The sequence below is a fragment of the Orcinus orca genome, chromosome 9 (genome assembly GCF_937001465.1).
Source record: "Orcinus orca chromosome 9, mOrcOrc1.1, whole genome shotgun sequence".
Classification (NCBI taxonomy): domain Eukaryota; kingdom Metazoa; phylum Chordata; class Mammalia; order Artiodactyla; family Delphinidae; genus Orcinus; species Orcinus orca.
In genome coordinates this window covers 79,673,230-79,694,966 of record NC_064567.1, presented here as the reverse complement: position 1 = coordinate 79,694,966, position 21,737 = coordinate 79,673,230, and the positions used below count along the sequence as shown (strand labels likewise).

Here is a 21,737-nt window from a genome sequence, read left to right as displayed (position 1 = left end):
CACTCTGTTGTGGGAGAGGAGCATTACTTCTTCTCATTTTCTTTCGAAAGCCCTACTTTTCTCATGAGGGCCCTTCCTCAGGCAGTTCATCCCTTCATTTGGAGAATTCTTTGGCTTTAGCCTAAGCAGAAGAAAATAAAGCCTCTTCTACCTGCTGTCTTCCACTAGAGATTAGGAAAGAGTCCACTTGTCCTGTTTGTTCCTCCTGTAGTTCTGTAATTTATTACTTGATCACTACCTACGACCCACTGTTGCTGTCTGTATTTGTGGATGCTAAGCTCAGAGCTTCACTGAGGCTCCATAAGGAAGCCACCTGACAGTGGTTTCTTTAGCTCTGTTTCTGTCACTACCTTTCCATCTACTTTCTATCTTCTAGGAATTCTTCAACCTGCCAATTTATGTTATTGGTGGTCTTTCCCATTTTTTCAAACTACTACACTTTTTTTTAATGAGTACTTTTTATTATTGGTTTTACTTATTCATTTATTTTTTAACTGAGGTATACAGAACTACTATACTTTCAATCTTTTAAAACTGGGACCTCTAGAGAGGAGGTGAACGCATATGTGCTCAGAACCGTGTTGCTGTCTCTGCTTAGAATTTGGGGTGACAAATCACCTTTGTGCTAAAACAGCAAGCAACTAAAGAGAATATTCCTTTTTCTAAAAGCTCTTTCTGCTACTCCATCATCAGGAATGTCTTACTGGCTTTCTTTCTCCACAAATTCCAGCCTCCTAACGTTTGGCATATCTCTACTTTTCTTAACAGATTTTTCCCCCTCAGTTTCTCCTACTAGAAGTAGCAGGCTGATCCACCTAAAAGAGGTGGCCAGTTAAGTCATTTTGACAACCTAAAAAATTTCAGTCATTTTTTGTTTGTTCTTTAAAAAGTTGAGAGAGTGTATATGGAAGTCTAAGTGCGCTTGTTTTTCATTTTTATTTTTTAGCTCCTGAGAGATGGCCATGTTTTTGTTAAATAAAACATCTAGCTTCAGCCAAGATTAATATATGGGCCATCATGATCGAAATAATATGAGGAAAAAAAACACCCACCTAAACCCACTTTTATCACTAACATTTAGTTCATTATTAACAGTCTAAAAAATGACAAGTCATTTCATATATTACAAAATTTCCTAAGAACCAGGAGAATTATCACACATTAGGAATAAGTCTTTCAATCTCTCCTTAAACCTACCTGGTCCCAGCCTAGATATCAAAAGAGATAAAGTAAATCAACAACAACAAGAACAACAACAAGAAACACTGTAGTTACTAACTGTAAAGCAAATGTTCAGTTTCTGTGTCAGAAAGCAAACCCAAAGAGTGAACCTGTATTGCTGAGATTAACTCCATTAACAGACTAGCAAGAAGAGATACAACTATAAAAGCCTCTTAGCAAGAAGAGATACAGCTATAAAGTCTAGGCTTGGAGCCAGTGGATTCTTAAGGTTTTTCTAAACAGCACACATCTTGACAACTACCAGAGAGGACACTTAAACATCATCCCCTTCAGAGAAATATTTGAGATATCTAAGGTATGAGTGTGTTTGTTTGTATATGTATGTGTACGTGTGTGTATATGTGTGTCAGGTGGGCAGAGGTGGGAGACAGCTGGCAAATTTAGTTAAGGAAGTAAAAGTCCCCTTTCCTAAAGCTTGTGTCTGGGTGTTGACACCTCTCCAGTCCTCCTCAGATCTAGCAGTCATTTAAGAGCCAGGATGTTCAAAGCAAATATATATAGTCATAGTTCTGCTTTGGTGACAAAAATATATCAGAGAAATTCTCCTGATCTTTTCAAGGAGAGATACAAGAGACCAGGATTTTATTTTTATTTTATTTTTACCCAATAGGCTGTAAAAGTAATAATATAGAGAATAACTTGCATATAACTCAAACTTGAAAATAATAAATTCATGTAAATTAAAGTAGTATAGAATGTCTAGTCTCTGGCGCTGTCCTGCATGGTAAAACTGTTTACTCAATCTGAGTATTTTTGGACAATTTGACCCATAAGATTACATTTTTCCTTATAGGGAAAAAAATGAGAATTAAAATGAAATGTTACAATTAATACTGTAGATCAAATGGCTCTTGATTGCTATCTCAGAACCCAACAACTTATGATATTGTATCTATGTAGAAAACAATTTGAGAGTAAGCTGTCAAAGTCAACTCTGTTTAAAATATTAAGATTATCTATGACATCATATTACAACTTCAAAAGAACTTCATATATTGAAAAATACCTTCTCACACAAACGTTCAGCTAATCCTCCTAAAAACCCAATGTGTTTAACAGAGAACATGTTATTTCCATTGTTTATATGGTATCACTGTTACAGAAAGTGTAAGTGACTTGCCCAAGCTCGTCTCCTTAATAACGGGGATGCTTTTTTTTTAGCCATTGAGACCCTCTAACTGCCGCCCCCACATTCCCAACTCCTGTCAAGTGTGTCCAAATTCTTATCATTCTTCACATTCCCAGCTCAAATACTTCTATTTCCATGAAGATAGTTGTCATACCCCCCAAAGATAGTGATGACTTCTTCGTTTGATCTCATAGCACATTCTCTCTTCTTACCACGAGTAAATGGACTTGGAATCAGAAGATTTACTTTGGGTTCTGGTCATTTACTATCAGGATGATCCTAACATAGTAACCACTTGAACACCAATTTTCTCCCATAAGAGAAAACAGAATACATGACCATAGAATTATTTGGAAATTTAATTTTGATAAAACAAATAAGAAGGAACTATGTGAACTGTAAAGACCTATACAAAGTTACTTTTCATATATATCTATTTTTTCCTTTCTTATTTACAACTTTTATTTCCCCAGTTTTCTGGTAGAAGGAAGACTCCATATCTAACACATACTTGATTCTATCAAAGTACTTGATGGTGCTTCGCAACCTGGCATTTGATACACATTTGTAAAATGAATGAAGGATTGAAGGCATGACTACATTAAACAAGGTAAGTTTCATACAGGAGAATGCTCACCGCTACCGACTAAATGTGGAAGACCTAAATCTGACTTAAACTTTTCTCCAATCTCATTGAGCATTTCTTCGCCACCACTTCAGGCAACCTAGATTTATGCCTGATTCCCTAAACATACCCTGTATTATTCTGGCTCTAGGTCTTAGGCTAAATCATTACCCCCCCTTTCATGTTCTTTATCTGTTGAAATAATATCCATCACTATATACCTAGCACAAATGCCATTGTCTCCATGAAGCTTTCCTTATCTCACCCACTGGAAATGGTACTTCCTACTTGGAAGTTCACAATGTTTGCTCATGTCTCACAGCTTTTATCATTTGACCACATATTTCCTTGTGTGTGTATGACCTAAGCTAGTACATTTGGATCATGTTAAGATCAGCATTATGTTTTACTTATCTTTATAGCCTACCGAATGTGTAGTAAAATGTCTTCCACATTGTAGGTACTCAAATAATATATGTGGCTTGAAGGTCCAACTACAGGTTTCTGCCTTATAAATTGCCACAAAAACCTGACAAACATTTTATAGAAAGATCATCTACTGTTTGAAGTCATTATTACTACACATTCCTATCAAGATGGTATACTATGAACAGAAACACATCTTTATCAGAATTTTTATATATATATACACACACACACACACACATATATATATATACACACACAATATGGAATATTACTCAGCTGTAAGAAAGAATGAAATTTTGCCCTTTGCAGCAACATGGATGCACTTGGAGGGCACTATGCTAAGTGAAATAAGTCAGACAGAGAAAGACAAACACTGTATGACGTCACTTATACATGGAATCTAAAAAATACAACAAACTAGGGGCTACAACAAAAAAGAAGCAGACACACAGATGTAGAGAAGAAACTAGTGGTTACCAGTGGGGAGAAAAAAGGGGAAAGGGGCAGCATGTGGGTAAGGGATTAAGAGGTACAAAACTATTATGTATAAAATATGCCACAAGGATATATTGCACAACATGGGGAATACAGCAAATATTTTATAATAACTATAAATAGAATATAACCTTTAAAAATTGTGAATCACTATTGTACACTTGTAACATATTTTATACCTCAACTATACTTCAATAAAAAAATTAAAAGAAAAAAAGAATGTGGAAAACAGTTTAAGATATGAAAAAAAGCTACAAATATATAAACCAACTATTTATAATCTGATTTCCTCCATAACTTAAATGTTCTTATTAATTGCAATTTTACCACTGAAGTATGGCTTATCTAAAACTTTAAAGTACTCAACATGACTTTTGGTAAAAAGAGTAAAAGATACCTTAGCGGAAAACCAGAGGTTGACATATTTTAAATGGACATCATTTTCAACTTTCATCGCAGTAAGTATCCAAACTAATGTAACAGCTACCAATAATTATCACTGTTGTTTTTATCAGAACATAGATTGCATTTATAACAAGGGTACACAAGTCTCCTCTCTCGCGGATATTTAAATGACAGAATCCTTCATTGCCTGCTGCCTTCATTCCTTCTTGTGCATTATACAGCCCACTAACAGCGGTTCTCTAGATGGACTCAATGGTTCTGTGCCTTCTCATCGGGTAGGGGCTACTGCATTTCTTTTAAAAATGTATTCTTTCAAACCCTAAGCCCTTTTATTCTCACTTATTTTATATTATTATACCATCTTCACTGTATTATTTCTTAACTCCAGAGAATTTCTAAGTTCTGCAGTTTTATGTTTTCTGTCCCTTCCCCTGAACGTCCCCAAATCTCTACCTATTAAAATGCTATTTTATTCAGGGACTTTAAGCACTGAGTTGACAGTAACTGACCTGCTGAGAATAACTTTTCTATCCTGAACCAGAGTAAACAACCTTGAACTCATTTGTGTCACAACTGGCCCCTTCATGATTCAGTCTGCCAGGAAGGCTTACCCAAAGACTTGGAGTTATAAACTGTGACCCGTCTAAGAAGACACCCATAAAGTTGAACCTGTTCTAATGACTTCACTTTTTTGAAGTGACTTACGCTGTTATGAATGACTCTCAACTAACGAGGGAAGCATGCTCTCACAGTGTATAGCAAAATCACTGGCAGGAAAAGGGGATGTGCAGTTTGAAAGAATGTATTCAATTTCGTATCAAAATTGTATTTAGAATCTGAAAACACTGTCCACTTTTTTTCGCAGCATAAATAGGATCCCATTTAAGAATATCATATCAAGAGTGTCATGGTAGGTAGGAGCATGAATTTAATAGCTGATGAAAAAATTAATATAATGTAATAATAGTGTGGATTTTACCCATAGAATGCAATGAGCAAAAGCTCAGCATCTATCAATCAATTCATACTTCCTTTATGTGCCAAATTTATCAGAAATTGTAGCAATATTTTGGAGAAATATTATTGGAGAAAATGTTGAAAAACTCTAATTTACATTTGGCAGAGAAGAAAAAGAGGAAAGTAGGAAGGAAGAAGGGAAAGAAGAAAAGAACCAGAGAAAAACAGTGCCATCCTATCGTTAACAGCAATAAACTAAGCACCATTGTGTAAGATGATGGTATGGTTTAAGAGCATGAACATAACAAAAAAATGCACTTACCTCGGTTAAATGAGGATTGGGGTTAAAACCACAGAGGCTACAAACAGTGGTTTGACACTCAGTGCATGTGTTAAAATTGGCCTTTTCTGGAACATTCAACAGAAGTTCAGTGGTATTGCAAAGAGGACAGATGGTTTTGGGGAGGCCTTGTACTGGAGTCTGTGCTGCAGATGGAAAAGTTTGTGGCTGCAGAGGTTTCCCTGTTTGGCTTACAGGTTTTGTAGATTGTTGAGGAGGGGGCTTTGCTGGGCCAGGCTGCTGAGGAGGAGGCTTCATTGGGCCAGGCTGTTGAGCTGAAGTCTTGCCTGGCCCAGGCTGCTGGACCTGAGGTTTCGCTGGCCCAACCTGCTGAGCTGGAGTCTTTGCAGGCCCAGGAGGCTGAGCCGGAGCCTTTGCAGGCCCAGGAGGCTGAGCCGGAGTCTTTGCGGGCCCAGGAGGCTGAGCCGGAGTCTTTGCGGGCCCAGGAGGCTGAGCCGGAGTCTTTGCGGGCCCAGGAGGCTGAGCCGGAGTCTTTGCGGGCCCAGGAGGCTGAGCCGGAGTCTTTGCGGGCCCAGGAGGCTGAGCCGGAGTCTTTGCGGGCCCAGGAGGCTGAGCCGGAGTCTTTGCGGGCCCAGGAGGCTGAGCCGGAGTCTTTGCGGGCCCAGGAGGCTGAGCTGGAGTCTTTGCGGGCCCAGGAGGCTGAGCTGGAGCCTTTGGCCCAGGCTGCTGAGCTGCAGGCTTTGCTGTTCCTGGTGGCTGGGCCGGGGTCTTTGGGGTCCCTGGCTGTTGAGCTAGGGCCTTCGTTGGCCCTGGCTGCTGAGCTGAGGGCTTTGCAGGCCCAGGCTGTGGTGTGGAAAGTTTTCCAGGTCCAGGCTGCTGGGCTGGAGGCTTTCCAGGACTTACTTGGTGAATAGGTGGCTTGGATGGGCTTTGCAGTGAGGGTTTAACTGACTCTCCCCTTACTGTATCTGTCTGTTTAGTCTGAGGCCTGGCTGCATCTCTTTGAAGTGGCAATTTTGCCTGGTCTGTCTGAGGAGCCTGGGTGAGGCCCTGAGTTGGCTTTCCTGTTTCTGGAGGCTGCTGAGGAGATACTGATTTGGGAGAACCGTCCTGCTGAAGCAGGGCCCTCACAGGTCCTGGCTGCTTAGGAACTGGCTTGGGTGACTGTTGTTGTGATGGAGGCTTTGTGATTCCTTCAGGTTTTCCTTGTTCCTTCTGAGACATTTTTTGTTTCTTGGAGGCTTCTTCCTGGGAGGCATCAGGGTCTGATATCAAATCAAAAGGACTGAATTTATTTACAACAGAGGAGACAGCACTTAAAGGATTAACCTCTGAGAGGAAGCCAGGCATCATACTAGACTTGTGCTCTTCCTTAAAATCAGTTCTGGATTTCGATTCTTTCAAGCTAATAGTGGAAGGACTCCTTCCAGGCAATTTCTGCTCCGACCTCAGAGTGTCTGTAGTTCTACTTTTACTGAGACCAGGCTGAACTGGACGCCCTGGGTCCGGCGGTTTTCCTGGCTGCTTTGGAGGTTGACTACTATCCAACTCTTGTTTCCTAGAAGAATGAAACAAAAAGAAGTGAAAATAATGGAAACTATCACAACTCAAAATAATATTTAAAACCCATTACTTTCTTGCATCTTCAAAATTATGATGCATAAATATAACTAAAATCCATTTTTGCAGCATCCTATAAGTAATCATAAAATTTTTAATGTCTTTGTTACTTTCTTTACATGGATACAGATTTTCAACACGGAAGTGAAGAGGAAGGGGAAAAAACCCCATACTTGCTACTATAAGTAATGAACTATTAAGATATCTAGTTAGAAAGTATTTATAATAAAAATAATTTATATTTACTTAATAGAATCTAGCCATACTTCAAACCTATTTAAACATATTAACTCAACAGATCAATGCAAAGCCATGTTCCAGTACTTTTATGCTCACAGGATGTATCCTTTTTAACCAAAAGTTATAGTCAAGGAATGTTAGCCTCCCAAATACCAGCACACTAAGAAGTGAAAATATTCATTTTTAAATGAGATTGCTGCAACTGTTTTTTGTTTTGTTTTTTACTTAATAGTAGAATTTACATTAGCTACATAAGACATACAACATGACATCACAGGACCTGGTAAGGGAGGTTTTTCAGGAACTCTGAAAAAGCTGATCATCTATTCAAGTGTTGACAGAATATCTGTCAAAAAAGGTAACATCTATCAAATATTGTCCTTATTAAACTTTATAGAGTAAGAATTCCTACTTTAATTAGAAAATTCTGAGAAACAATTCTTTCTTGTGGAAGAACAGTGTTATATCATTCAATTATTTTTCTTAATCTGAGATCTCTCTATGTAACAATATGATGCTTAAAGCATCTTGAGACATACATAGCCTGATGTACAAATAGCAACAATCTGGTTGTGACCCCACTTTTGAAAAGTACTGTTACCTTCCTCAAAGGAAGAAAAAACATAATGATCTCTTTACTTAATGTTTTCTACAACACTTACTATTACCATTGTTAATTAGTCATTATTATTGACAATGACTTAAAAATGCAACAAGTAATTAATTTGCAAGATTTCTTTTAACTCATAGACAAATACACAAGATGGATATTTTTAAAATAGTTTTGGAAACATCAATTTTAAATGACTATGGCTCAATAATTAAAATACTTGTTTCTCATATACACTTTTACCAAGTACGTTAAATTTTAAACAAGCTATTTTTTACTGATAAAATTGCAACTAATAAGAACATGCTGCACTAGAATTATGGGATAAATCAAATTATAAGTACTTTGTTTGATTTATGTAACATTAATTTTGGAAAAGATTTCTTTTTAATTAAAAGAAAAAGAGATAAACAGAGTGATTCAGTAGCACTTAAAATATGAGATGATCACAATAAAGTTCTATAGGTTTTAATTTGTTTGAATAAAATTTACCTGCTAACGGACCAGCCTATAACTTTTTCATTTCAGGTCATCTGGTACTTATTATGAATTAAGTTTTTAAACTACCCCTAATGATACAGAAATTTGAGTATAGATCAAGATGTAAGGCATAGTAGGAAGAAACACAGAAGTATTACTTCTAAATAGCAAAGTGTCAGAAAGAAAATAATCTATAAATGGCAATGTATGCCACAAAATGATTTTCTAATAAAAGGTGAATAAATACAATTCTTAGTTCTGGCCATTTCCTCCAGGAAAAAAAGTTACAAAAACTTTAGATACTACCATGTCCCTGAAGCCTGTACTTAAATAAGGAACTAAAATTATTATCCTAATTGATTCCAACAGTTCTAAGAGATCTTTCAAAACACACTGCTACATATTTCCATTGGGGAAAATAATTTTGAATGTTTCCTTATAGGCCCCATTATGTGCTCCCTTCCGTATGAAGGCAAAAGAACCATAGTAAACAACCCCAAATAGATTATTTTCAAAAAGTTCCACTGTTTAGATAATCACATTATTCTAGAAATGTTCCATATTCAATTAATAAAGTTTACCATTCCCTTGAGGGGCAGATGCTTAGGAACTATCCTATAAGCGTTTAGGCATTTTATTAAAGAAATCTATATTTAAACGAATACCCAAAAAATCTATTCTTAACTGTGCTCTCTTGAAAATACTATTAAACTTAATCACTGTTTTTGTGATATTTCACTTAATCCAACATACGTACAAAACAAATAAATTTTGTGAATACCAAATATTTGTGACAACAATAAATACCAAAAGTTAAAGGAAGCTACTTGCATTAGAAATTATAACTGCATGTACTTCCTATGAATATTAACTTCTATTATATTATAGAATCCCCCTGTGAGAAAATACCCATACAGCTATAAAGACTACAATTTAAACTTAGTTTTAGTTGCTATAATTATGTAAATAAACGTCAAACATGGAGATCTGGGAGGGAAAAATAGAAAGACAATCATTAAGAGAAGATACAGGCTTAATACCAAACAAAAATATAAAGATGTCTTAGCTAACTATGTCTTTTGATGAATTTCTGATTGGTATGACAGTTGTGTTAAAAAGAAGAATGACCAAAATGCAATCTGTGTCTTCTGTACTAGACTATGAATTCCTAGGGAGAGATATGTTTCACTCATCTTTTCATCACTAGAACCAAACCTGGTAACTAGTAGATGAGTATTAATGTTTGATGAATCAATGAATGAATGAATAACAGTGAGTGAACAAATGAATGAACATATCAGGTTTTTGTTTCCCTCTAGATTAACGTCTCTTGAATTCTTTTCACTTTAAATTCTTCTACAGGTCTTGTGACATATAAATGGAAACATTCCATATTCATTTTGGCTTGCTGCTCTAGGAAGAAAAACAATAGTGGAGGTGTCTACCCAGCAGCGGAGGCCTAAAAGAATGCTAAAGAAAATAACTGACTCAGTCAGAATTGTTACTAAATATTCTACTAATCAGAGGTGTTTTTCAGTAAAGCTCTTCTCATATGACACATCTGTAGGTGTAAACAGAATGAGTAGAAGACATAATAAAATTGCATTTCCCTGGATCGACAATGAATCGAAAATGCAGAAGCATTTCATTTGTAAGCTCTAACTTCTAGCTTCTAACTACTCAAGTCTTATACAACTTCCCTTTTCATTTTACTATTGTCATCCTCAGATTAGAATTTTTCTTTCACAGGTTAACAGAAAAAAAATGTTTCAGCAGCAAATGAGATAAACATGTATTCAAGACTAAGAATATAAAAGCAGTTGGAATACTAAAATATTTTTAAATGTAACACAACAGGCAATGACACTTGACAGCGTTAAGTCATAAAATTTTATAATAGAAATATAAGCATCTTTAGGAATGTCCGTTCATTGTATATTGCAGAGGATACCAAGACTTAAACAGGCTAGGAAATTAATTCAAGGTTATAAAACTAGTTAGTCACAGAAATCTGGTATCCTAACTCCTGGTGGGCAGGAAGGGGAGGCAGGATTTCCAGTACATTGCACTGACTTCTCCATATGTAAAAGAGTATAGGTACATCAAAATAACTCACGACAGTGAATAACTCAATATACAACTTGTCTGCAGCCATCACTGCCAGTGCCGTTCACTGTGATACTGATATCACTACTCTTTATATGTATAGGGTTCCTTCAAATTAAAATCCAAGCAAAAATGTTCCTGTCAAATTTTAATTAATCCTTACTATGGCTCTACAAGATGAGTAAGATAAGTATTATTGCCTTATTTAGAAGCAAGGAAACTTAGGCACAAATGGCTGAGAGTCAGTTAAAATTAATAAGGTCTCTGGGCTCTCAACCCTTATTTCTTTAAAAAAATAAATAAAAATCAAAGCCCACCCTAATTCGCACCACATAATCTCCTAAAACTTGAAATGATTTGGATATACTTTCTTATATATACTTAAATTAATATGTGTTTATTTGGTTATCACATATGGGGATAACTTTCCAAACTTAAAGACATTTATAGAAATCTCTCAGTAAAATATAAGCAGGTTACCAAAATCAGACACGCTTATATATTTCAATGAAGCTTTCATCAATAACTGTTTAGGCCGCAGACTACCTATTGATAAGAATTCTACCGTAACAAAAACATCAACAGAGAGCTTTAAAAGTATGCTAACTGATACAAATACTGAACAAAACACCACACTTTCATAGGCTGAGATAATATTTTTTAGCCACCCTCTGAATACAAGGAAGAAATGTAGAAATCAAAGCTCACACTCTTCTTGGTATTTGTAACCAGCATGGTAAACCTGTTGCTTGTGCCTCTTAGGAAAAACTGTAGAAGAGTTGGCATACATTTCTAAAAGGTTAATAAAAGTACTGTACCTCATTATTACCCTAGAAAAATCTAGTATATGAACATTCAAAATTTTTTCTAAGTCAGGTTTTAAACAGTAGAGAAAATAGTACGTATCATAAACTGTACTCTTAAGGGAATAGATAAGAAAGGCTTTATACGAAAGAAATAGCCCAATATATTACTAGTTTAAAAACACAGAAAAATATATTCAATATAATAAAGCTAGTCTTTACTAGTAGTGTTGGTTCCCCTTCAAGAAAATAGGGTTTTTACCTGATATAGTTTACGAATTTAAGATTTTATGTGAAACATATTGCCATTGCCACTATCCACAAAACATTTTACATTTCTACTGTATTAGTTACCTGACAAAATTATATGTATATACTTATATTATCGCTCCTAAGTATTTTTATTTTATAAAGTACAGGATAAAAGCCTACACCTATATCCATATCTTTCATATTTCCAGTATCTCTAATGAAAATTGTTAGGTTATCATAAAGTAGGAGTGGTTTCAGGACCACGGACAGAGGAATGTCCTGTCTCTGAACATGCTACGAGGGTGCAAAGTTAAAGGGTTTGTTTACAACAAACAAAGGCAGGGCAGGCACAGTGATTATACCCTCTTAGGACTCTAATTAGAAAACAACTAATTTATTGGGATGGAGGAATACAGAGAGCTAGAGAGGAAAATGAATATGTTACTATTATAGATTAGCTCTTAATTGCCTGTCCAAGTTGCTATTTGTCTTTAAAAGTATGTACTGGAAACTAATTTGAAGGTAACACAAATTCACATGTTCTTCCGTAAACTGTAAAACGCTATTCCATATAAAGGAGCGGCGGTTTAAAAAATAGCATATGCTAATTCATAAATACACGTACAGCACCTGCACTGTTGTGACCAAACCATCTGTTTAATGCCACACATATTTTAGGGTTTCTCATTGAATATAAAAGGTGTATTTATTCTATACCTTCTACCTAAACAGCTCCTGTTCTCCTCTGGGGGGTAGGGTGGGAAGGAAAGACAAATCACCTCCAGGGGAATTAAAGGTATTGTTACAGAAATATTTAGACATCATTCACAGAGAGAAAGACCCCGAAATGACTGAGGAGGTTTAAACAGAAACAGGTAAACACCCAGCTCTCTCCATTTCCTAACACGTCCGTTTTGTATTAATGGAAGACTTCCAGATTAGTAAAACACTGGAGGGCGTCTCTCCACGCCACCCTAGAGAGAAAAGGTTCCAAAAGGCCAGAAATCACAACCTAAAATCACAGTTCCAAGAATGCAACCCTTGACTATCCCATCAGAAACTCTATAAGGCATCATTTTTATCCTGCCCAACAGAAAGCTTATGTTCTCTTTACCACCACCCCATTAGGGAGAATAAAATGAACGGAGGCGACATATATGTACTGCCGTGCCGGCACATACGGGCTGGCACATATGTGCACGGGAAGCTGTACATATATGCCCGGACATATACATCATGCTGTGCGTGCCTGTGCATGGAAGGCGGCTCCGCAGAGGCCGGAGGAATGCTTCCCTTGGGCAGCCCCTGCGCCCTTGACATGACAGCAGCGATCTGTCTCCTCTCCTCTTCGCTCAGCTGGCTCAGATCCGCCTCCATGCCGGCCGGAGTCACGGTGTGCAAGGGGCTCCCCGCCCCGCCAGCCCCTTCTCCGGCAGCTGCTACTGCCGCCGCCAGCCCTTCAGGGAGCCCTTCCCCTTCCAAGCTCGCCTCGTTGCCCATGGCTTAGGGAAACTCGGGGCCACCGCGCTCCCTCCTTGTGCTGCCTCCCCGCCGGGAAGCCCGTGGCCGCAGGAGCAACCGGAGACGGGGGCTGCCGCCGGGCGTGCGGGCGGCGAAGTCCCTGAACACCAGGCGGAGATTAGTCCCTCTTGCAGGTGATGACCGAGGCCAGTGACTCCTCCATGTTGGACAACGCCAGGCAACCTTTGCGGAAGACAACTCCCGACGCCGCCTCAGCGCCCCAAGCCGGGGAAAAGCAGATCTGAGCGGTGCCAGCCGGGCGCCGTCTGCCCCTCCCACCGTGCCCCGCCTCCTCGCCGGCGCCCTCGCAGTGCGCATGCCCCTCTTGGAACAGGTGATGCCTGCGCCCGCACCCATCCCACTCTGCGTCGCTCTGTCTCCTTCCTCACTCTCAGCACCGACTTAAAGGAGCCCAGCGAGAGCACAGCTAAAAAGCAGAACAAAACAGCCGACGTTTCTTTCAGGCATATTTCAGGATGCCTCAACCCTAGTTTTAGCGGACTACATTCAAGGGGACCGGGAAGGGGGTTTGAAGGGAGGTGTCCGTTTCCATTCCATCTTTGACTCATGGGATTTGTAGTTTTTTTTCTTTTCTTTTCTTTTTTTTTTTTTAAGGGAGAACTTGAAAAGATTCTAGGAATGTTTTCAGGTAACTGGAGATTAATAGAGAAGCCAGATGCCTTTGGAACAAATTTCCCCAAAGGAGATAAAACTGGCCGTTTTCATTTAGAATTTTGCCAGAACAGTTATTTTATAATCTTAGATACAGTATAAGTAAGAAGGTAAGGTTTTTGAATGCTTACCGCTGTGTTGTTCCCTAAAGGGACTACGCAAAAGTAAAGATTTGGAGAAACTGCGGATAGGATACTGTAGTAAGATCCAGATTGTCGAATATTAAAATGTTACAATAGTGTGAACTTTTAAGACGTGTGTTCAACCCTTTTCCGTACAACTGTGGGCCCAGAAAAATTAACTTGTGTAGAGTCACACAGCTGGCTAGCAGCAGAGGTATAACTAATACCCACTCTTTCAGAGCCACCCACCAACATATACTCTTTTCTTGCTACTGCGCGCTTTGGAAGGGAGTGTTTTAGTTCAGCACTGGCTCTGCAGCCCCAATTTTGCTACCCATTTCCTAACAAGGTGGACTTAATGTCCCAATTGTTGAAATTAAAGAAAATCAAAAGCTAACAACTGGGAACGAAAGAATAAATCAAACAGAAATGAATGAGTTGCTCAGAAAGTTTCCTAGGTTTTGTAATAATCATTATAATAGTTTGTTATTGTGCATTGCACTTGTATCAAAACTAAATAATGGCACAGTTGTAACAGTTTGTACTAAATTTACTGCTTTGGAAGATGGCTAGTCGTCAGATGAACTATTATTACTGGCTGAGTTCCTAGAAGAACTTTGATTCTCTTGTAAGATGCTGAGATGTGACTTCTAAAGTCAAAACTGCAAAGAGTTATTCATTTAAATAAAGAAGAGAATGCTCACACTTCATACAAACAAATCAAGCTGAGGCAACCTGACGGTCCAGTGGCCACATATGGGGGCAAATACACTGTTGTCATACCTCCTGGAAAGGAGTTTGCTTCAAAAAAGTAGATAATTAGGTACACAATTCTGAATCATAATGCCTTCTCTGACAAAATGAGTAACTGCTTCATGGCTCAGGCTACCCTCGGAATAAGTAACACTCTAGATGAAGGTGAGAAAGGAGATGATTCACATGCTGGCTATTTTCTAATAGTATGCTCAAGTTTTGTGAGAATAAAATATATTGATGTACTCAGATTCACAAACCACAAGCTTAAAAAACTGGTAAGATAAATACCCTTTCAAACTCTAGCCTCAGAATAATATCAAAACTGAGAAAATACATTGTTAACTCTATATTCTCTGCCATTGTACATGGAAAGGAGCTTGTCAAGTAATAAGAAATAAAAAGTGATAGTCAACATGCAAAGTAATGTTGACAGGCTTAACAAAAAGCAGTAATTTGTAAAATAGGAATGTTATAACCCATTGTGCAAATATGTGCATTTACTTTCTCCTTCCCTACTCTCTCCCAGGAGCAAACATCATCAGAAAAGACAAAAATGGAACGTGTGGTGGGAAGAGTAAATGAACTGTGAAAACAAGAGATGTGATGGTGACACTGGGAAACTTATCGCTTGTTGACTCTTTTTTTTAAAGGATTTTGCCGTGGGGCTTCCCTGGTGGCGCAGTGGTTGAGAGTCCTCCTGCCGATGCAGGGGACACGGGTTCGTGCCCCAGTCCGGGAGGATTCCATGTGCTGCGGAGCGGCTAGGCCCGTGAGCCATGGCCGCTGGGCCTGCGTGTCCGGAGCCTGTGCTCCGCAACGGGAGAGGCCACAACAGTGAGAGGCCCGCGTACCGCAGAAAAAAAAGGATTTTGCCTTTGGGACCTTTATAACTATTGAGTTTGAGGTAACATTTATTTTTTTAATCCTTTATTTGGGCTTAGTTGCTTGTACTGGGGAGGTGTTTCTGACTTAAAGAGAAATGCTAGAGCAGAGTCCAGGTGCATTCCTTTTGTGTGAATTCTCAGAATTCTAAGGGGATGAGGATGAGAAGTTAAAGGCTAGGATAACTTTATGGAATTTCTCTTTGTTTACTCAGAAAACTATCATAATTACTTTCATTCTGCAAATTAATTAATGGTACTAGATTCAAAATCTTTATTGCTTCCTGTTCATTATATAGTTAATAATCATTTATTTGAATTTTGATTTAACTTAACAAGCTGATAGTTCAGCTCCCATTCACTTAGCTTGATAGGTAGGTCATGAAATGAATCAATTTCTGAAAACCTCCACTCATATACTGTTATGTCTTTCTAACATTTCTCAACTCCAGAAAACCACATCTTTTTTCTTTTAATTCTTGTCTCACTTTCCCAGGTAGTTTCTATTTCAGTAGATTAGAACCAATCTAAATGTGATAGTTAACAACTAAACTAGGTCATGATTCCTTGGAATGGGGTGGCCCAGTCTACCCAAGTCCTTACAGATACCATTCAATGGGGATAAAATCAAACAGACCACCTCATATGTGGTCACATGTGCAATACTTGAATAAATTAAGGACTGCAAGAATTGAAGTTAGAAATAGTCATCAAATATTGAAAAATGTGTAGTCTCACTAGTTTTTAAAAACCTACAATAAACTTCATATAATTTAATGTAGCCTATTTAATTAAAATAATAGCATATGTTTATTAAACTCTAGCAGGCATAATGTGAATACTTATTTATTAAATGCCTTTTATGTCCCTATTAAGACCTTTATAATAATGCTAGTGAGTGTTTTGTAAGCTAAATTCAAAAGTAAAAACAGATTGAACCTTTCTGGAAAATAATTTCACAGTACTTATCAAGAGCCTTAGAAAGATTCATAACCTGTGATACCCTTTTGGAAACCAGTCCTGAAGAGATCATTTGAGTTACAAAAATGATTTTGTGAAAAAAAGTTCACTGCACTATTATTTACAACAGCAATAAAGTAAAACAGTCTTTACTCCTCAAAATAGAGAAGTAAAATCTGGTATAACTAGATGGTAGTATTTTATGAAGATATTTATTTAAAATAATGCTTTTAAAGAGTTCATTATAACATGGGGAAAATTTCTCAAAGTATACACAGGGTAAATTTTCATAAAGTTATATACTCAAATGTGCAAAAAAATGAAACCACTAAAATGCACAGAAAAAGTAATAGAGGAAACAAGACAATGAACAAAATCCATATATATTTAATGGCAAGACCATAGGTAACTTTCCTTTTTCTTTACAATTTTCTATATTTTCCAAATTTTCCAAAATGAATTTGTAGGTTGTAATGGTGAAACAGCACTAGTAATTATTACTAATCTTTTTTTTTTTTAACAGCAAAAATAACACAACCCGTTCAGCTAGGGAATCAAAATGTGAACATCTTTTCGTAACAAATGCCTCTGAAGAAGCTGAAGAAAATGATGCAGTATATATCCTAACAGTGAATTCATATGACGTGATGAGTGCTACAACTCAAACAATTCTTGTACTTTCTGTATTTAAAAGTCCATGCATTCCTAGTGTATGTGTGGATGTATATATTCATGTTTGTATAAGTATACTGAACGTGACTTTTTTTGTTGTTTTTTTTTGGTGGGGGGGGTTGTTTTGTTTTGTTTTTTGCGGTATGCGGGCCTCTCACTGTTGTGGCCTCTCCCATTGCGGAGCACAGGCTCCGGACGCGCAGGCTCAGCAGCCATGGCTCACTGGCCCAGCCACTTCGCGGCATGTGGGATCTTCCCGGACCGGGGCACGAACCCATGTCCCCTGCATCGGCAGGCGGACTCTCAACCACTGCGACACCAGGGAAGTCCCATGACATATTTTTATATAGACACATATTTTTTTTAATGTTCCCTCTCTAACAGAAGGTAAGAGAGGATTATTAATTTAGTGGAGGAGGAACCTGCAGTGGCTTAAGGTCCAACCTCATTTTTGCTGTGGTTGAGCTGTTTCTCAATTGCTCCTCTCAGCCATTTTTGTGAGCTCTGCTTTCAAATGAGATTTGCAGAAAATGAGATTTGAAGAAAATTCAAGTGAGAGTACAGTTGATTATGAACTGGCTTCTCAATTTTGAGAGGAAAAAAACATGAAAAGTCTTTTAGAGAAAAGTTTGATAAATATATTTTTGAATTCTGACATCTGGAATATCAGGCTGTTTCCTTCCCTTTATACTTTTTCCCAAACTAAATCTGTAATTTAAAATAAAAGAGAAAGTTGCTTGTATTAAAATATGTTCTTATAGGTGTGGAGAAAAGGGAACCCTCCTACACTGTTCGTGGGAATGTAAATTAGTAGGACCATCATGGAGAACAGTATGGAGGTTCCTTAAAAAACTAAAATAGAAGTACCATATGATCCAACAATCCCACTCCTGGGCATATATCTGGATAAAACCATAATCCAAAAGCATATATGCACCCGAATGTTCATAGTAGCACTATCTACAATAGCCAAGATATGGAAGCAACCTAAATGTCCGTCAACAGAGGAATGGATAAAGAAGATGTGGTACATATACACAATGAAATATTACTCAGCCATAAAAAAGAATGAAATAATGCCATTTGCAGCAACATGGATGGACCTAGAGATGATCATACTAAGTGAAGTCAGACAAAGACAAGTATCATATGATATCGTTTCTATGTGGAATCTAAAAAAAAGGTACAAATGAACTTATTTACAAAACAGAAATAGAGTCAGAGATGGTTACCGGGGGAAAAGGTGGGGGGGATAAATTGGGAGATTGGGATTGACATATATACACTACTATATATAAAATAGATAACTAATAAGGACTTACTGTATAGCACAGGGAACTCAATATTCTGTGATGACCTACATGGGAAAAAAATCTAAAAAAGAGTGGATATATGTGTATGTATAACTGATTCACTTTGCTGTACAGCAGAAACTAACACAACATTGTAAATCAACTATACTCCAATAAAAATTAAAAAAATAAAAATAAAAGAAATGCTACTGAAAAAAGTTCCTATAGACATAAAATGTGTAAAATATTAAGAATAAAATTAGTTTCTATGTCACTTTACAGTATTACTTTGTAAATTGAAAATTATTAGTAAGTCATGAGGTTATAACAGATTATTCAGCATTATTTATTCACCCATTTTATAAATAGACTGGAGTTCAGACATTTTGGAAGAGAAGATAGGGCTTATGTGAATTGCTCTGCAGAATAAAGAGAGAGCAATTTGAGTTGGTTGAGCAGCATCCACTGGAAGACAAAAGTAGAGAAACGTGTACGGGAAGGAGGGGACCCGATGCCACTTATTTTGTGGAAAGGGGAAATGGAAATGTTCTCACTGTACTAGCTTTGTCTCTCACATGCAAATTACAGGAAAGTCCACATTACTAAGGCATTTGCACATGGATTCTTTGAGAGGTGAGGGGTGGCACAGAAAGAGATGCAAAGCTTTACATCCAAGGTGATAAACATTAAAACTACAGGCACTATACAATAGCTACTATATAATTACTGTATAAAATTATTGTATAATTTTATTATATTATTATACAATAATTTATACTGTATAATAAAATACTATTTTATTATTGTATAATTTTTTTCCAAATCCATGTGTAGTGGTAAAGAATTTCATAATTTCCTTTGTATTTGTATATAGAAATACCTTGCAACTAGTGGAATATGATACCTAAATAGGGGAATCTGTTTAGTAAACATGCTAAGGTTCATTATTTTCCCAGTTATAGCTTCTAGATTAATTATAACAAAAAATAAGGAAGTTGATTAATTTTTATTACATGATTAAGTTAAGGGTGTTTGTCATTATTGATTTGGATACATTTATAAAACTTGAGTGATGTACCTCTGGTGAAACCTTGTGAAACATGACCTCTGCATATTGCTAAACTGTCTAAAACTTCTAAATAGAACACTACTATCTCTAAAAATATATATATATACACATATATATGCAGTAAGATATCACATGCATACACACGTGAAGGAGCCGAAGGTCAAAGGACATCTGACCGCTGTGTTTCCGTCATTATTATCATATATGCTAAAGTGCAAGGTTTATGATGGTTTGCAGAGAGCCCCATAATTTTCCCATGTGCTCATTCCAAACTAATGGGAGAAAACTTTGGAAAGTTTTGCTCTTGTCTGTATGCAAGCAGAAAAAGAAGACATAAATTTCAATAGGGATATGTAAAGAGTAATTGGAAAAAATTACAAATTATTCAAACAACAACGGTTCACAGCCCTTAGAGGATCTTACATAGACATTTTGAGAAAGATCAATAGCTAGGCCTCATCTCAGGCAAATTCAATCAGAATCTTGAGGAAGGGGGTGGCATTCGTATTTTTGAAAGCTCCCCAGATGATTGTAATATACAGCTTGAGTTGAGAACTACTGCTTTGAAAGATTAGTGGATTTTAATGTCAATTACAAGACTGAAAACAAGAAAGAGGCACTTGGGAATCAGTGTCAGTGTAGACTTTTCTTTGAAGCTGCAGCCAAAGGCATCTGCAACATAGTAGCCATCATCAGAAATGAATTTTGAAGAAAAAGGTAAAAAAAGACACAGATTTACTCTGTTCAAAATGGTGGTGTATGCATTTGGAATATGGTGTACAATTCTGGCCACTGCATTTTGCAAAATGTGTAACAGAGTTAAGAAAGGTACAGCAAATTAAAGAAAAAGCAATATCAGTCACTTCAATCTAGACGTTTGAAGGGGGAATCTAGAAAGATTGGAGCCTCTTACTGAAGAATATGAATTTGAAATATTCACCAAAATGTGGTAAACTAAAACAAAGGGGCTTTTTAAATACATGGAAAAGACATGCTTAAGAAAAAAAAAATAATAGGGTACAGTACATTTATGGATTTTTTTACATCTCAAATTAGGATGAAGGATGCAAACTCTTCACGAACATCATTTTTCTCCCCTTTTGGGCAAGTAGCTAAGCCACAGTTGCCAATTTCTCTTGCAGTTTTATGTGGCCTTGTGACCCAGCTGCACCTAATGAAAATGTGCTCCTTCCAGGCCTAGCCCAAAGGAATTCTGGTGTTCAGCCTCCTGTGGTTGGTAGGGATGGAGACAACATGTCCACTCCAGTGGGTCCATGGATTGAAGATGACAGAGTCATTGGGTAGGTTCCATCAGGAGGGTTCCCTGGATGACCATGTGTGGAATTCTGCATTCCCCTACTGACACCACTTTCCCTGGACAGTTTTGTAAATGAGGGGGACAATATATGTATTATATTCGAACCACAGTATATTTGTTTTCTTGGTGTTTTTGTTAAAGTAGTCAGCATCATCTTAACTAATCCAAGATAGCAGGAGCTAATTCTATACAGGAGAAACTAACATTAATAAAATACATCCCCTCCCTACCCCCATTCCACATCAGTGATCCTGGTTCCATTTTCCTTTTGGAATAGCAGGATGGGTAAACCTGGGTGCCTCACTGACCCCTGAAAATGCCACGCTCACCTCTTCTCCAGCTTTTGTTCTTTCTTAATCTGGCAAAATTGTGCCCTCACCTCTATCCATCTATGCATTTCTCGAGGCCAAGCTCAAGGCCCATTTACCATAATAAGACCTTTTCCTACTCTGAAGCTGCTATTGTTCTCCATTGTTATTTGAAAATCTTACTACCCATTTGACATTTATTTACATATGTTCTTGCTTTATTTGATTAACTGTTTCAGAACTGAGTTCTTAGAATGAATCAAAAGTGTTTCTGTTTCTCTTGCAGTCCTATCAGTATCAAGTGCGCACAGTGCTCAAACCAACAGACATTAAATGCATTACTTAGTGAGGAGTCTTCAGGTTAAAAACACGAATAATGCAAAAAACACATTAGGTTATTTTGCAGAGGACATCTACAGGGCGGGGGGAGTAAGGAAATGTTTTCATTGAGATAAAAGAAACCTCTTCTGTA

The 21,737-nt window shown here is 37.4% G+C and overlaps 1 protein-coding gene across 1 annotated transcript in view; it reads right to left on the bottom strand.

The window, feature by feature from the left end:
• LOC117203302 (protein piccolo-like) overlaps positions 1–13,430 on the bottom strand; it is a 28,382-nt gene extending 14,952 nt beyond the window's left edge. The window contains exons 1-2 of the mRNA XM_033437553.2: positions 12,944–13,430; positions 5,605–7,141 (exon numbers count right to left, since the gene is read on the bottom strand). Coding sequence (XP_033293444.2) covers positions 5,605–7,141; positions 12,944–13,194 — 1,788 coding nt within the window. The 5' untranslated portion in view covers positions 13,195–13,430. The remainder of the gene's footprint in view (positions 1–5,604; positions 7,142–12,943) is intronic.
• Between the last annotated feature and the right edge of the window lie 8,307 nt (positions 13,431–21,737).